Source organism: Dermochelys coriacea, chromosome 11 (genome assembly GCF_009764565.3).
Source record: "Dermochelys coriacea isolate rDerCor1 chromosome 11, rDerCor1.pri.v4, whole genome shotgun sequence".
Classification (NCBI taxonomy): Eukaryota; Metazoa; Chordata; order Testudines; family Dermochelyidae; genus Dermochelys; species Dermochelys coriacea.
The window spans coordinates 45,571,812-45,590,093 of record NC_050078.2 but is presented as its reverse complement, the minus strand read 5'-3'; the positions used below and the strand labels follow the sequence as shown (position 1 = coordinate 45,590,093).

The 18,282-nt window shown below is 39.3% G+C and overlaps 1 protein-coding gene and 1 long non-coding RNA gene across 5 annotated transcripts in view; one reads left to right on the top strand and one right to left on the bottom strand.

The window, feature by feature from the left end:
* PRKRA (protein activator of interferon induced protein kinase EIF2AK2) overlaps positions 1 to 13,428 on the top strand; it is a 22,427-nt gene extending 8,999 nt beyond the window's left edge. For 2 of the 4 annotated variants that reach the window (XM_038420912.2, XM_038420911.2), the window contains exons 2-8: positions 1,679 to 1,885; positions 3,892 to 3,973; positions 4,820 to 4,898; positions 7,200 to 7,317; positions 9,384 to 9,481; positions 10,695 to 10,857; positions 12,574 to 13,428. In XM_038420912.2, the coding sequence (XP_038276840.1) occupies positions 1,822 to 1,885; positions 3,892 to 3,973; positions 4,820 to 4,898; positions 7,200 to 7,317; positions 9,384 to 9,481; positions 10,695 to 10,857; positions 12,574 to 12,731 (762 nt within the window). In that variant the 5' untranslated portion in view covers positions 1,679 to 1,821 and the 3' untranslated portion in view covers positions 12,732 to 13,428. The remainder of the gene's footprint in view (positions 1 to 1,678; positions 1,886 to 3,891; positions 3,974 to 4,819; positions 4,899 to 7,199; positions 7,318 to 9,383; positions 9,482 to 10,694; positions 10,858 to 12,573) is intronic. The other 2 variants (XM_043505407.1, XM_038420908.2) reach the window with 1 other exon arrangement.
* Positions 2,557 to 18,282, bottom strand: LOC122458143. Its single transcript, XR_006278024.1, has 3 exons — positions 18,271 to 18,282; positions 15,955 to 15,959; positions 2,557 to 2,668 (listed from the first exon to the last, which is right to left on the bottom strand). It is a non-coding gene; the product is annotated as an uncharacterized LOC122458143 (long non-coding RNA).

Here is an 18,282-nt window from a genome sequence, read left to right as displayed (position 1 = left end):
TCTTGCATTTATCTCCAGACTTCTTCTCTTTGTCCAGATGTATTCCGCCGCCAACAATCTTCTATTCATTGAACTTTTTGAAACTTTTCACTTTTAGAGAGACATAAGGGATTGACTCTGTGTACACAAATTTGCAGAGGGACAATAGGGTTGAGGGCTGTTATTTCTCACCTCTATATTTTATTTATTTAAAAACATTTTTGCTGTTAAGCATTTTATCTCTTGAGACACAAATCCACAATTTGACAACTGCAAAACTAAGCATCTCTGATGGCATCTTTTAGACTGAGCACTGAGTCCCATTGGGTAGATAGAAAGAATACCCAAAATAATCTATACAGAAGCCCCTGGAACCCCATAAGATTGGGTCCCTAATCCATGAACTACTGGAACTCATTTACAAAACTTTTCTTAAACATTACATGAATATATTGTCTCATACTATAGAATTAGAATTTATAATCCATATTCCATGCTGAGATATCTTTGGGCTATAATGGATCTAATCTTTAGATAGGTTTTTGAGGAAAAAAACATTTTATCAAAAAAATATGATTTAAATAAAAAATCCAATTTTTTTTTTGAAAAAGCAATGATTTTTATCTACCTTGCAAGCTTTTAAACTTTGAGTTTCATATGTTAAAACATTAAAATATTAAAACAGTGCAGTTTTAGGCTGTTAATTCTGATTTGATATTTTCAGAAAGTTCAGTAAAAAGGCAAAGATAAATATTACCTTGTTCACAGGCTGATAGGAAATGCTCCAATAGCTGCATGCTAGTTTGAGGATTCTGAAAAACCTAACCACAAAAAACTATAAATTTTAAATTAATCTGTTTGGATTAAACTACATCTATTGACTTCATGATAGTACACTACATAAAGATTTATTATGTGCAAAAAAGTTACGTTAAAAGAATATTATGGTTGTAATGTCAAGCACTCAAAAGCCAAGGAAATTCCAGAATTAATTATGCATTTAAAGATGCTTGTGCATCTTTGATTTGGCCCCCTTGTACACAGCCATTATGAAAATTACATGCTCTATTATATCTTTCCATATGATCTCTACTTCAGTGAAAGCATAGTTATTCATTATTTATCTGTATCCTCGTCAATACTTGACCCCAGCTCTTAAATACATACCATTTAAACCATGCACCAAATAAGAAGTTGTTAGTTTCTTCTTGGGTGTTTACATCATGCTTTTGCCATGGTAACTGAATGCTTCTCAGACAATAAATTGATCTTCAGAACACTCATATGAAATTAGGTGGTCATATTATCCTCTTTTCACACATGGCAGAACTGAGGCACAAAAAGTTTTAAGGTCAAGATTTCAAGAGTGTCCACTAATTTCAGATGCTCAACTTGAGATGCCTAAGACCTGATATTTCAGAGTACTAGGCATTTTTGACACTTTGTATATTCAAAGCACAGTCCTTACTGACTTCATTTGTGAGTGCTCAGCACTTCTGCAGATCTGGCCCCAGGAGTCTCAGTTTGGGCTCTCAAAAATGAGGAACATACAGTTAGTGGCTCCCTTTGGAAAATGTTAGTTTAAGTGATTTGCCCAGCAACCTGAAGGAATAGTGTGGCAGAGGCAGGAATAGAATCTAGTTATCTGGGATGACATTCAACATGAATAACCAGAAGATCATCTCCTCTCTTCTTGCAGTCCCCTGCCTCATTCACTGCACAATTTCCAAGAGGTTGGTGGCACCAGAATGAGAGACCTCCTGGACTATCATCAGAGGGACTGAGTGGACCCCATTGTGCTCAGACAGCCAGGGATTGCCTACTCTGTGTGTCCTCCATCATATGCTCCAGGAGGTGAGGGCAGCCTTAACTTCCACTTCTCTCTTTCCTGGAGTGGATCCTGTAGGTAGGTGCTCCCCAACCACTGCTCACCTCTGGCCCTCCAGAATTAGACATCAGACCCTTGCCCCATGAGCCTCCCACCCAACCTGAGCTGGCTGAATGACATTCAGCTGTATCACCTCCAAACCACACCAATGAAATATCTGTATGTACTTGTGCTTCATACTATCCATTTCATTGCCCTCATGTCTACCCCTACCCTACCTCCCCGACAGTAAGTGGTGGGACTGGCTGCCACCTGAGGAGAGGAGGTAACCTAGTGGTCCAGCCTATACTCCATTCTGGTCCATGGCCCACCAGGGATATCAGTTGGTGGCTCCTCCATGAAGCCATAAGCATGGGTGTGTAGATGGTGCAGTTCATGAACTCCCCAGACACATGTCCTGTCTGCAGTGATAGGGAGATCCTGGCACACATCTACATATAGCATGTCAGATTGCAGCACCTCTCCTCTGTTACAGAGGTTCTGGCTGCACTTGTCCCCACACTTCCTGATCCTTGCACACCCCATCCATTGCCCCACAAAGTTGCAAAACCTCTTTATGAACTTCCTGGTACTGGCAAGACTGCCATCCATCATACCAGGAGGAAGAAGCTGGACAGGGCTCTGCAACTGTGGAGACTATTTCCAGTCCCTTGTGAAGTCATGTCTTCAAGCAGAGTTCCTCTGGGCTGGTGGTTCTAAACTAGGGGTACACAGAGGCCTTCCAGGGGGTACATCAACTCATCTAGATATTTGCCTAGTTTTACAACAGGCTACATAAAAAGCACTAGCAATTTTTCAGTACTAGTGTGCTGTGACACTTGTGTATTTTTATGTATGATTTTTGTAAGCAAGTAGTGTTTAAGTGAGGTGAAAGTTGGGGTATGCAAGACAAATCAAATTCCTGAAAGGGGTACAGTAGTCTGGAAAGGTTGAGAGCCACTGCTCTGGGCAATGTCCTCTGACTCCTTAGATGCCTTTGAGGAGCAGTGGGCACTATCTGGGGTTCTCTGCTCAGTGTCCCCTTCCAGTTCCTGGATTTTCACCCTTTGATCTTCACTCCTATCCCTGTTTTTTCATTTGTTGTCCCCAGTATACACTTGGGGCCCAGATTCACTAGTTTCTCCCGGATAAGAGGCAGGGCCTTTAACTGAGGGCAGGCTTAGGGCCGCCATCTCCCAGCAATCACAATAGGTATGCACTTTCCAGCTTCTGCTACAAACAGCCTCCATTATTACACAGTCCTGATTCATCCCCCAAGCAGATCCATGCAGTGCACTGAATGAGGCAGGGTTTCTGTGCGGGGGGGGGGGGGGGGATATGTATATGATCACTGAATTAAGGATGCACAAAGTACCTTAATCCTGGTGTTTCCTGACTTCCGAATACTTGACTTTGCAATCTTAAAGTTTAAGTGTAATTTCTTGGAAGGTCATAGACTAGGTGGTTTTTTTAAAGACTTAAGATGTTCTGTAACATAGAACCATATAGTCTTCACATAGTTCATCAGGAGGGTTCAGACTACAGTACTTGAGGTAATGCAAAAAGAAAAGGAGTACTTGTGGCACCTTAGAGACTAACAAATTAGAGCATAAGCTTTTGTGAGCTACAGCTCACTTCATCGGATGCATCCGATGCACGAAAGCTTATGCTCAAATAAATTTGTTAGTCTCTAAGGTGCCACAAGTACTCCTTTTCTTTTTGCGAATACAGCTGCTACTCTGAAACCTGAGGTAATGTAGCAACTGATGTAATAATATGCTGTTATCCTCTGGACTACCACTAGGGGGCGATGAGAAACACCATGCCGAGGGTTTCAGGGCTATTTGCTGACAACCGAGGGATACAGAAACTCAGGACTTCTGGGTTCAATTCCAGATTCCGGAGGAGTGTTCTATTTTGGTTATATAGAATTCTGCTCTTTTTCTCCCCTCACCCTCATGTCTCCCTCTGATACTGTATAACCCACCCTAGATTCCCTCAGCCTCTCATGCTTTAGGGATATCAGATTGTCTATTTTAATACAGGTGAAGGCCATAGCAAGAAGATTGCAAAACACAGAGCTGCAGAAGCTGCCTTGAATGTTTTGAAAGGAAATCCAAGTATTGGGTGAGTTAGGTGTTGCTGTATTGTACTGCACTGTACTGCAAATTTCATTGCTGTTCTAATTATGGCATTCAAAGAAGCTCTGAAGACCAAAAAATAAATAAATACTGTCAATTCAGCAGTTGGAAGACTTCATTTTCTTTTTGGAGGAAAGTCTTTTCTAATTTAAGTCTAATAACTGACTCTCTCTCAAACTTTCTAATGTTACCTTTTCTGTAATCTGGATTCTTGTATTTCATTCTTTTCCTAGTGAAACTGTCTAAGATGAAATGGGGCTAATGTATTTTTTCAGGTGCTATTTCTGTTGCAAGATAGTGTACTGTATAATTTGAAGCACTTATCCAGGTGGCTTTTACATCAAAAACATTCTTTAACAAAAAAAAGTACATGATTATAGCATAATAATAATAATAAAAGGCACCTCATATATATTCAGTTTTTACTATTTTCTCTGTATAACTGGTCAATCCATTGTTTCTGTGGTTCCCCTCCCCTCCCCGCTCCGACACACACAGCCATGGAGGAAAGAAAAAGACATGTTTAAAATAAATATCCACAAGTTGCCAGGGGACACATTAATAGCAGGTGTATCTGACTTTAAAATTTTAAATCTCAAATAATTACGATATAGTATTTTCCACACCTGAGAAGATAGAGATTTAGCCTTGGACACTAATCATGCGAAGATTTCAGTGGTACTGCTTACGTGTAAAATTAAGTATATGCAATAGTGTTTAGAGGATTGGGTGAGATAGGTTATTAATGGATTAGTGCCTAATTTATATCCCTCTTAAGCAGTTTTAACTTAAAATTGTCAGTTTAAAAAAAAAAAAAGTTAAACTATTTTAGTCTTTCAGTGCCAGACTCCATAGTTCCAGATTCTCCAAAGCAACCACAAAATCAGACCAATCCTATAGGTACATTACAGGTAAGATGTAACCTTTTTGCATTTTAAGACCATCATGCTATATAGTTCAGGTATGTGTATAAAAGTGTTCCTTACAAGCAATGAATATTGGATAAGCCTGAATTTAAAATGTATTCTGGTTCTTAGACACTAAACTAGCAGCTAGCTTCTTTTTGAAGTTTTTTTTTTTTTTTTTTTTTGTTTTTTTTTTTTTTTTTTTGTAGTTACAGAAAGCAGCATAGACAGCCCAGAGCAAGTAGTACAGGTCAGAAAAGAGCAACCACTAAATTTGTTCACTGTGGGAAAGCATGTAGAGAGCCAGCTATAGTGAGAATATGAAATGTGTATGTAACTAACTTTACTATTATAAGTATGCTTAAATCCACATAATACTGTCAAAATAAAAACATGGTGTGAACAGATTTAGACATGAAAATTTGGCTTCCTGTACAATAAGATTTTCTTTAAAATGTTCACAAAGCTGGTTGAAATAGGAGACCCATAGACAACATATTTAGAGGATTATTTTTAATGTGTTCTAATGAATTTAAAGTGTTCTGTATTTCTGAAATTTGGAGTGTTTATGGAAGAAGGGGAACAGAATGTTATGTACAGAAATCTGCCCATTTAAATACTATTTCATGTCTGCTTTGTTTGGCATTTTCATATGAAACATTTTTAAAGACAAATAAACGTAGTCAAGTTGTTTTTCTCTCACACACACTCACAGCCCTTTCATCTGCTTAAAAATATTCAGTTTATGTACCATTCTGTTCTTCAAGAGATATAACATAGAAACTTTAGTTGAAAGGCATGTCTTACTACCAGGTCAAAAAGAAAAACTCACTGACCGCATGAATAGGATTGTGTTTTTTTCTACTATTACTCTGCAGCTATGTTTTTATTTTAATGCTATTGGTACTGTATTGCATGATGTGATATGTTCATTGTCACTAGTTTTGTTAATTGATTCTCTATTTTAAGCAGGCTGGCCTTGCCAAATCAGTACTATAATTTGGATAATCATATTAAAAATATGAAATAAAAATAAATTGAATTTAATAGCTCAGAATGATTAAAGGAGGAATTGGCACTTATTCAAGGCTTAAAGTTTCAAGTTTGACTAAACAGCTGAGATTCGAGCTGGTTTTTAACTTTTCTGAACAGGACCAGGTCCATCTCTCTTACATGGCACTCTAAATCCTGGAAGCATGAGTGCTGAGGATCAGACACCCTACAAATGTAACTTTAAAATGTAACTTACTAGTGTTACTAGTGTTTTGGGGGGTTTTTTTTACATGTGCTGCTAGTATTGGCAAATACCAGAACAGAACACGTTTCAGAGTAGCAGCCGTGTTAGTCTGTATTCGCAAAAAGAAAAGGAGTACTTGTGGCACCTTAGAGACTAACAAATTTGAGCATAAGCTTTCGTGAGCTATAGCTCACTTCATCAGATGCATTCAGTGGAAAATACAGTGGGGAGATTTATACACATAGAGAACATGAAACAATGGGTGTTACCATACACACTGTAACAAGAGTGATCACTTAAGGTGAGCTATTACCAGCAGGAGAGCGGGGGGGGGAACCTTTTGTAGTGATAATCAAGGTGGGATATTTCCAGCAGTTGACAAGAACGTCTGAGGAACAGTGGGGGTGGAAAGAAACAAGGGGAAATAGTTTTACTTTGTATAATGACCCATCCACTCCCAGTTTCTATTCAAGCTTAAAGTTAATTGTATCCAGTTTGCAAATGAATTCCAATTCAGCAGTCTCTCGCTGGAGTCTGTTTTTGAAGTTTTTTTGTTGAAGAATTGCAACTTTTAGGTCTGTAATCGAGTGACCAAAGAGATTGAAGTGTTCTCCAACTGGTTTTTTAATGTTATAATTCTTAATGTCTGATTTGTGTCCATTTATTCTTTTATGTAGAGACTGTCCAGTCTGACCAATGTACATGGCAGAGGGGCATTGCTGGCACATATCACATTGGTAGATGTGCAGGTGAACAAGCCTCTGACAGTGTGGCTGATGTGATTAGGCCCTATGATGGTGTCCCCTGAATAGATATGTGGACACAGTACTTTGACTTCTGGTAAAAGTGTCCTTTTAGGTAACTTATATCCTTGTGTTTTCCCACATCAATATATTGTGCTCTTCAAGCTATTACTGAAGTATTTTCAGTGTTATGGTGGTAAATGTGTTTGAAAAATGGACTGATGAGTTTTGCTAAGCCGAGATGGTAGCTGTTTGAAAGGGATGTTTAGAGACAGAACAAAGCAGAATCTTTTTTTTATTAGTCAGATCTAACTTCTGTTTCTCTAGGAACTGGCTGTTCAGAAGGGATGGAGACTTCCTGAATATTCACTTGCACATGAGTCGGGGCCTCCTCACAAGCGAGAGTTTACAATGACTTGCAGAATAGAAACATTTGTAGAAACTGGTATATATATATATATATTTTTTTTTAAATCAACACAAAATGTAGCAAATTTACAATGTGGTCAGTTTCCATAGCAGTCCCTAATGAATTGTGAGCGTTGCCCTCCCCTCCTCCCCCATTTAAAAATCTTAATATTGTACCTATTGGTTCTTTTTTAAAGCAAATTCATGACATACAAAATGCATCATTGGCACTCTTAAAATATTTGCTATTAACCTTTGGACAGTGAGGATACATTTTCAGTTCTCTAACATTAAGGAAAAGATCATTTTTAAAAGTGTTCCATTATTTAACTTGACAATGCTGGAAGTTATGGTGTTAAATTTTAAAATACAGACTTGCAGTGCTTTTAAATATTAGGATAAGTGATATTCTGCATGACAGTTCTGTCCTTTTATCTCAAAATTGGCAAGAGATTGCACGAATACATTGCACTGATATCCTAAATAGTGTTTGTACATAAGACTTTAAATCAAGCTATTTAAATGTTGCATCTAAAACATTTCTCAATGCAATAGAAATTGTTGAATGATACCTCCCAGTTTACTGAAGTAAAATATTCCATTTGAAGTTAGCAACATACTGTGCAAATACATAGTAGTTCTATTTCAACAAGTATTTGCTGAATGACATTCATGCATTATGTATGTTGGAGAACCTGCAAAAATTTTGCATTGGTACTTAACCCCCTTGTAAACTCTTGAGCAAGTTCTATATTTGTAACTGTAAAGTTATTCTTGACCAGCCTTTCCAACCTAGTGACCAGCATTTGGTTAGCTGTGAATAACCCATCCCCAAATGAGATCGTTTTGGAATTTTTGGTGGAGGGGAGGATTCCCTGGTTGTGTTTAGTGACATTCTGATATAGAATTTAGGCTTTGAGAAGTTATGGGAAGGGGTTGGTGAGGAGAGGAAGCAGTTTGAAATACTTAGTGCAAGACACTGAATCTTCCTCCTCAGAACAGGTATTAACCTCCAGCTTTGAAGCTCAGTAGTAATGATAGAGGCAAATAACTGTATTTGGCCCTAAGTTTTTAAATGCTTAATGTGTTATCTTACAGCTGAGAAATTGGAGGTTTACTTTCTTTTACTGGAGTCTACGGGAGAATCCTGCTCTTTAAATTATTATAAATACATTCTAAACCCTGTTTCCTTAGTGTACTTCATAAGACTAGATCAGACAAATTCTCTAGGAACCTGAATACCTGTAACCATCAGTGGTTAACAACATTGCATTTACAGGGAGACTTGCAGATTGAATTCAAGTCAGGTGGATTGCTCAATGATTTGGGTCACCCATTTACCCCCTAAACAGGTGGCTAATGATGAAAATGTTGCTATCTGATGTCTCTTTGGTGGTCTACATGAAGTGAGTTGATTTTAGTGTAGTTTTTAGTGAACAGGTATCCTCCATCAGAAAACCATTACCATTGCAATTATTAACTAGCACCAATATTGGCAGTCTTAGGAGAGTGTCCCAGGATTAACTGGACTTATAGACTGAAGTGTTCTTTCACTACAAGAGGTGATCCTTTCAGTTTAGAACTGAGTTATTCTGGAAAAACAATGAAAACTTGTACAATTTCAATCTTCTACCTGTTCTGAGTACTAATAGAAGGCTTCAGTTCTCTTAACTAAGTATGTTTCAGTTGTATTACAATTCTTTCAAAAGAGGAAAATGTGAGTAAGAGTAAGCTACAAGAGTGTTTGGGTCAAGATATTATTTAAAATGTTTTATAATAGTGAATCTATTTGTGGAACCCAAACACATCTAAAGACCAAATTCTGCTTATCTACAGATTGGATAATCAACAAGCTGTAGTAATTCAGGAACTCAGTGTTGCAGCAATGTGCTCCCAATGCTAGTCCACTAGCAACAGGATTGAAGTCAGTTTATTTCACATAAGCCTTCAAACAGCAGTCAGATAGTAACAACTTATTTCTTACTGTTTATGATAAATTTGAAACAGTAACCTACAGATGAATTATCAGTCTTCTGAGCCACTAAGTCTACCTCCATGCATTTTTCTCTTGTTAATACTCTTTGGTTTTGTTTCTTTATGCAGGGACTGGGACATCTAAGAAACTAGCAAAGCGAAATGCTGCTGAAAAATTACTTGCCAAATTCCACAGGTTTCCTCCAGATAGCATCAATATTTCCTTAGTAAGTAATGGGCAGAGCAGCATAAGTGCCATAAATCCTGTCAGACAATTCAAACATTGACAAAACTAACAAAATATCATCAGACACTTTCATTAATCACAAAGTTTTATGCCATGTTCCTATTTCTAGATGGACCCAAAAGCTCTGGGCTATCATCCAAATTTGCATCAGATTATTAATAGGACATTGGTGGAAGAGACTATATAAGGACAGCCACCATTAAAAGTAGGATTTTTCTCTGTGCTACCCGTATTAATTGGCTTCAAATAACCCATCCTGCTATTTTGGGAAGAAGAAAAAGAGCTATGTTATAGGTAGATACCCTCATTTGACATTATGAAAAAGGATATCAAATAGGGATAATTTTTATTTGACCAGTAACATAAGGGAGTTCTTGGAGAAGGGATCTGAAAAAGTGGGAGAGCGGAAATAAAGTGCAAAAAGTAAAATAAGTGATTAAAGTTTTTGAATCTGTTTGCTTACTACAATAAAATTATAATACCTTGAGACTGACAGTGCATGCTGGTGAAATGTAAGTATTTGCCCAACGAAGTGATTGGGAAACATAATAAAAAGACAAGACATGGTGGCCTATTAAAGTGTACCTTCTGGGATATACTAGGTTTGTTCACACTAAATTTGCATGGCATATCTAGGACATCAAGGATGCCATCAGGCAGCCGCTGCTGGCAGCTGCATATGCTTTGCTTTCCCCAAGCAGCAATACACATCACTTCGTTCAATGGTATTTTCTGCACGCTTTCTTGTAACAGGCACTGTGGAGGAAGCAGCCATGCAAGAGGCATAGAACACAGGGTCAGACCAGTTTACAGGGAGTGGAGAGTTGAGGTTGGCTGAAAAAAGGGAAAAGGCACCAAGTGTGCTTGTTGGGAGAAGAGGAGCAAATATAGGGGAAAAAATTAAAAATAAAGAATGGGAGACATGGAGAACACAGGCAGAAAGAAAGACAGTTGTAATTAGGCCAAAACATAGCATAAGGAATAGGATAGCAGGCAGCCAGGCACCATTCCATCATTGGGGCAGTTGAACAAAAAAGCTTGGAATCACTGACACACTATCTAAAATGTGCTGTGTGGAAGTTTGTATTTTCTGTGTTTTTGTAGATTAAAGTGAATATTGCATGCTTTTTTTTTTGTTGCTGAACAGCATTAATATATAAACACAAATCTAAACCCTCTTCAAATGTTTTCAGGGAAATAATTTAGGATGTACATGGGATGTCTTAAGGGACTCATCAGAAGAAAAAATTACCTTACTGAAGAGAAGTCCACTCAGTATTCCTAATATAGAATATGTCCAACTACTTGGAGAAGTTGCAGAAGAACAAGGTTTTGTTATAACATATTTGAATATAGGTATGTTAATATTGTAATACATGAATGATATATTCCTCCTCTCTGAGCCACACTTAAGCAAAACATGCAGTGATGTTAAATGGGAGCTCTGATACAGCATAAAGGAAAACTTTGCCCTAAGACTCTGATCCTGCAATTCATATATAATTCACATGCAGCTCTACTGAAATCATGGTTTGCCCACATGAGTGATTGGAACCTAAATTACTATAACTACAGAGGCATTTTGCCATTATTTATAGCGAAAGCTATGATTTAGTCACAGGTATTTTTAATAAAATTCATGGACAGGTCATGGGCCCATGAATTTGTGTATTGCCAGTGACCTGTCCATGAATTTTACTAAAAATACCTGTGACTAAATCTTAAGTGAGTCACTGCTGGGGGGTGCCAGGACTACTGCTGGGGCAGGGGAACATCTGGAGGGGCTGCTTCTGAGGCGTGGGGGAGGGCAGGCATGGCACCAGCTGCTGGGCTGCCAGGAGTGACTGCACCAGCTGCCTGGGCACTGCCTCTGGTAGTGGCTGCACCGGCAGCCCGGGCTCCGCTGCTGGGGGCCGCCCAGGGAAGCAGCTATTCCAGCTGCCCAAGGACTGCCAGCAGCGGCTGCACCAGCCACCCAGGGACCACTGCTCAGGCGGTTCCTGGGGCCAGCTGCACCAGCCACTGCTCAAGCAGTCCCCAGGGTTAGCTGCCCGGGGCTGCCAGAGCAGTGGCCAGTGCTGCAGCGTCTGGCTGCGGGGTGACTCTAGCAGTGACCGGGGTAGCTTTCCCCATGGCCACCTGACCAGCTGGCTCTGGAGCCACATGTTTGGGGGGCCCCAGGGTCAGCTACACTAGCCCCCGCAGAAGTCATGGAGATAGCGGAATCTGTGACTTCCGCGACAAACACTGAGCCCTATATATGGCTATGAATGTAAGAGCCAAAGACTTTCACATCCCCACTTACTATGATTTCAGAAGTTTGGTCAATCTAGCTGGAATTGTAAGTTTTCCCTTCCATTCTGTTATTCTGGTTGTTATTTCTCTTTTTAAATCTCATGTTCTTCCTTCCTTCCTTGTGTTACCACCACTTGAATTGTGACACAGCCTTGTAACTAGGAAAAGCAGATACAATCTTGTATGGTATCTAATACTACTCATTTTTTATTGCATTATTAAGGTGAAAAACATATATGCAGTTGGGACTAGACAGACACTTGGCAATGTACATACTGTTCTTAACCTCCAAATAGAGATGTCCTGATTAATAAGAAATTATGATGGTACCAAAGTGTTAGCTTTGATAATGCAGGGTAAGATTGATTAAAATCTTAGCTCACATTTTAGTGAAATCTAGTAACTAATTTACAAGCATCTAGCACAGCTGCTATTCTAAAAGTTAGACTTTTGCAAAATATTTGACACCTACACAGTTAATATTTCCAATAATTCTTTCCAACGTTACTAGCAAAATAACTATACATGCTGCACAGCAGGAACAGAAAGGTGAATGGATCATTCAGGGGTATAGTCAACATTCTGTCCTATCCTTCATAAACTTTCCATCGATAAGTGTTTTGGAAATTAATTCAGTGTAATGAGTGACTAAAGGTCAGTGTGGTTGTATAAGTGATTTTAATACATGTCACTTGGAAAAATTTGGGGGAAATAAGGGAAGTTGTGCAATAAGTTATACAATGTTGAGCTAATCATTTTTTGCTTATATGATTTCAGAGGAGCTGAGTGTGAATGGACAGTACCAATGTCTTGCTGAACTCTCAACCAATCCAGTCACAGTTTGCCATGGTACTGGGATTTCTTGGGGCAATGCTCACAACGATGCTGCTCACAATGCATTACAGTATTTAAAGATCATGGCTGGAAGAAAATAAACTTGAAATAGAAAAAATCTTCTGCTAAAGATTTAACTTAAAAGATATTTCCAAAGTTGGATGTTCTCATGTATGTAGTTCAAATTTATTTTGGGCTATTTTTAAGTCACTCCACAAACACAATTTTAATTATTCATTACTTTGAAATGAGTCAGTTATCATACAGTTTTCATTTTGGATTGGTTTACACTATTTAGCTCTCAGTATTGTAAAGCAGCGAGGACATTAAATTACTGCTTGCATACTTACTGAAGCATAAACGCTCCCTTATGGGAAACCTGTAGGGAGAATTATAAATTTGATACCAGAGTTAGAGAACACAGACATCAAAGATGGTAGCGATAGGAAGACCAGTCCTACAGTGTGATGAGTACCCCCAAACACCATAGTTTTCAATGGGCATTGGGGCTTGTCTGTTCCTTGCAAGGGCAGGCCTTTGAAGAGCATATTCTGTTGCTATTTATAACCCAATGGAAATGTATCTGATTATATGCTTTAAAAGATGGGCATGGTGTTTTATTAAAGTTCCCATTTTATTTTTACTTCATTGAGTGAATGGTGGCCTTTTAAACCCATTATCTGAGATTGGCACTTGAAAGCAATGTAATGGCTACAGAAACATTACTGCCCTTTTTTAATAAAGATATCTATAAATGTCATTAGCTGTTCTTTAATAAATTAAGGTTAACTCCTGTAACTGGTATTTCTCATCTTATTTTACTAGTTCAGTCACACATTCCAAGAAGTTGGATACATAGGGTGGCCAGGTGACACTGCGCTGTGCCCCAGAAGCATCCAGCAGATCCAGCTTCTAGGCGGGGGGGCATGGGGCTCCGTGCGCTGACCCTGCCCTGAGCACTGGCTCTGCATGGGAGCTGGGGGGTAGTGCCTCTGGGCGAGAGCAGCATGTGCTACGGAGACTCCTGCCCCCCCTCCACCTAGGAGCTGGACCTGCTGCCCACTTCCAGGGCGCAGTACAGTGCCCCAGAATAGGCAGGAAGCCTGCTTTAGCCCCCCACCCCGCTGTGCCACTGACCACAAGCCGCTGGAGGCAAGCCCACGTCTCAAACCCAAGCCCCCCCCAAACCCAGGCCCCCTCCTGCACCCCAAACCCCTCAGCCCCAGCCCAGAGCCCTCATCCCACCCACCCCCCAACCTGCAGCCCTATTCCAAATCCCTCGGCTCCAGCCTGGAGCCCCCCCCCGCATCCCAAACCCCTCATCCCCAGCCACAGCCCGCACCCCCTCCCCCAGCCCAGAGCCCCTCCTGCACACCTCATTTCTGGCCCCACCCCAGAGTCCACCCCCCCAGTTAGAGCCCTTACCCTCTCCCACACCCCAACTCCCTGCCCCAGCCCAGTGAAAGTGAGGGTGGGGGAGAGTGAGCCACTGAGGGAGGGGGAATGTAGTGTGCGGGCAAGGGGCTAGGGTGTTCAGTTTTGTGCCAATAGAAAGTTGGCTGCACTAGGGATACATGTTAACAGTCCTGTATTTGGGGAATACATTTGTTACACCAATAAATGCAGACTTAACCAGCTGTAACAATAGAGTGATAGGCAATCAGAATGCAGCTATTCAGTACAAGGAGAGAATATATGCCTTGTATTTTAGCCTCATTTTTAAAACATTTTCCTGTTTATGAATAAACTGGTTTTTAATTGAAGCAAATAGTCAGCAATCTAATTTGGTTGAAAGATTTCATTGGAAAAATATATACACTTATTTCAGGTACTCTGGCTGGAAATTAATGCATGCTGATACAATACACTTCTTTTTAGGCTTATAAAGCAAGGAAAGAAGACTTTGTTAGAGCTTTTCTAACATCTTTGCTGTTATGTATTGCATGGGTCTCAGAACAGATTGTGATCCTGCATTTGCTTAACATCTCATATAATAATAATAAGGCAGAAGAGGGTAAGTCTCGTACCAAGATGTTCTGTGTTACAACATGACTGCTACACAGCAATCCATATATTAAAAGCTACAGCTTTATTATAATTATTTCAGGGGAGGGAGGTTGCATAGTATGGAGGAGTCTATGCAAGTTAATTGCTTGGTTGGCTCTTTGGCTTCTGGATGTAGGTTATCTGGCAGAGCCCAGTCACCTCCCACCCCTCCTTCCATGTCTCTCAGCTGTGGAATAGGGCTATCTATTGGATTGGTGGGGAGGGAAAATAAGCTACACCATTAGTTCCCCTCTACTTCTTCCATACTTACCTCCTCCAGCCAGATCATTGACATTGAAAAGAAAAAGAAAAAAAAACAGGAGACCAATGAGAGAGTATTCTGGTGGCAATTTTATATGCACTCCCACAAAGACCAGCCTTTCTATTCAGAGGGCATCCACACAGAACTGAAAATACTATCGCTTGAGGTGCTTCCTAGTATAAGTTTTTAAAATGATAAGAGATTACATTAATAGATCTGGCACTGGCAAAATTGTGTGAAATGGCCCGAGTCATTTTTCTCAATAGTCTTCATTTTAAAAAAAGGAGTACTTGTGGCACCTTAGAGACTAACAAATTTATTTGAGCATAACATGCATCCGATGAAGTGAGCTGTAGCTCACGAAAGCTTATGCTCAAATAAATTTGTTAGTCTCTAAGGTGCCACAAGTACTCCTTTTCTTTTTGCAAATACTAACAAGGCTGCTACTCTGAAACCTGTCTTAATTTAGTATGCAGTATCTTGAATGGCCAGATGAGGGCACTGGCTACACAGTATTTATCAGTAAGACAGACAGTAGCACCACCGCAAGGGAGAGGGTAGAAACAAATTGCTTGCTTTTATTTAAATTCCTGATGCCTCCTGTATATGCTTAAAAAAATTATAAAGCAAAATTGTTTCCATCAGATTAAGGTCAGGACAGTAAAGGCCCATCTACACTAAAGAACTAAATCATTTACAGATTGTTACAACTAAGCATTTAGCTACCTATCATTAGATTATTGGCTGCTGGCCTAGGGTGACTTGACTATCACAGAAATGGGGAGGAGGGGGAAGGGATAGGAGAGGGAAGGAAGCCAGAGAATGTAGTAGTACCTAAAACACAGGTGTATTGGTACTTATTTTTACCAGAGTTTAACACTTGGTTTACTTCTGGTCCCAGATTCCAAAAGTGCTGCATGTTCCATGTTTCTCAAGTGCAATTAAGACCTTTTCCCCCAACATTCAAGTCTTTAAAGGGAGGCAGGCCCAGACTGTACCCAAACTTTTCTTGGTACAGTACCTTCCTTTCCAAGGGTCTGTCATTCTTCAGTACTCTCTTCCACTCTGCTCCAAGGCTCTGCTCTAACCTTCCTGGGCTACTTATCAGGCTCCACACATCCAGCTTTAATAAAGCTATCCTTCAGGAAGCAAAAAATATACACATGCTCCCGCTCTAGCTGGGTCTACCTTGTATAAGACACAGAGCCCTCCCATTCCCAGCAGCCTCTGAGAGGATTATGGTTGATTGGATCCAGCTGGACCACCTATAGCTACCAGGTTTTGTTCCCTCCATGTGACAATTCACTCTGTCAAACGATACTAAAATATTTTTTAGCAGCTAGAAACCTCAAAAAGTCAAACGTGACATCTCAATTAAGATTGTGTTGTCATATTTGAAAACACAGGTCTGAAAAGTTACAGTTTTGAAAATTAGATACAACTATTTGCAGTATGGGATTTACAGTAAATAGAAATCTATATATAAGGGTGCAGAGTTCTAGATATATCCATAGCCGTGTAAGGAATAAGCCATTTATGTGTTCAAATTAGGGATGTCAAGAGATAAAAAAAATTGTAATTGTGCAATAAAAAAGTAATGATTAATTACACAATTAATCACACTGTTAATAATAGAATACCATTTATTTAAACATGTTTGGATGTTTTCTACATCTTCAAGTATTGAATTCAATTACAACACAGAATACAAAATATACAGTGTGCTCACTTTGTATTTATTTTTTATTACAAATATTTGCACTGTAAAAAACAAGAAATAGTATTTTTCAGTTCACCTAATAAAGCACTGTAGTGCAATCTCTATCATGAAAGTTGAACTTACAAACATGGAATTATGTACAAAAAAAACTGCATTCAAAAACAAAAACAAACAATGTAAAACCTTAGAGCCTACAAGTCCACTCAGTCCTACTTCTTGTTCAGCCAATCACTTAAACAAACAAGTTTGTTTAAATTTGCAGGAGATAATGCTGCCCGCTTCTTGTTTACAATGTCACCTGAAAGTAAGAACAGGTGTTCACGTGGCACTGTTGTAGCCAACATCGCAAGATATTTATGTGCCAGACACGCTAAAGATTTATATGTACCTTCATGCTTCAACCACCATTCCAGAAGACATGCGTCCATGCTGGTGACGGGTTCTTCTTGATAACAATCCAAAGCTGTGCAGACTGACACATGTTCTTTTTCATCATGTGAGTCAGATGCCACCAGCAGAAAGTTGATTTTCTTTTTTGTTGGTTCGGGTTCTGTAGTTTCTGCATCCGAGTGTTGCTCTTTTAAGACTATTGAAACCATGCTTCACACCTCGTCCTTCTCAGATTTTGGAACGCATTTCAGATTCTTAAAACTTGGTTTGAGTGCTGTAGCTATCTTTAGAAATCTCACATTGATACCTTCTTTGCGTTTTGTCAGATCTGCAGTGAAAGTGTTCTTAAAATGAACAACATGTGCTGGGTCATAATCCAAGACTGCTATAACATGAAATATATGGCAGAATACGGGTAAAACAGAGCAGGAGACGTACAATTCTCCCCCAAGGAGTTCAGTCACTAATATAATTAACACATTTTTTTAACAAGCATCATCATCATGGAAGAATGTCCTCTGGAATGGTGGCCAAAGCATGAAGGGGCATACAAGTGTTTAGCATATCTGGCACATAAATACCTTGCAATGCTGGCTACAAAATTGCCATGCGAATATCTGTTCTCACTTCCAGGTGACGTTGTAAATAAGAATCAGGCAGCATTATCTCCCATAAATGTAAACAAACTTGTTTCTCTTAGCGTGGCTGAACAAGAAGTAGGACTGAGTGGACGTGTGGGCGCTAAAGTTTTACATTGCTTTGTTTTTGAGTCCAGTTATGTAACAAAAAAATCTACATTTGTAAATTGCACATTCACTATAAAGAGATTGCACTACAGTACTTGGATGAGGTGAACTGAAAAATACTATTTATTTTGTTTATCATTTTTACAGTGCAAATATTTGTATAAAAATAATAATATAAAGAGAGCACTATACACTGTGTATTCTGTGTTGTAATTGAAATCAATATATTTAAAAATGTAGAAAAAGATCCAAAAACATTTAATACATTTCAATTGGTATTCTACTGTTTAACAGTGCAATTAAAACTGCAATTAATCACAATTAATTGACAGCCCTAGTGCAAATAGCTTGTGACCCAGATCTCAAAGGTATTAAGCTCTTAACTTCCAGTAATTGCAGTGGGAGTTAGGCACCAAAATGCCTTTGAGGACCTGGGCCAATGAGCATCTTTGTTCTGAATTCCCAGTTGCTCCCACAGACTAAAACTT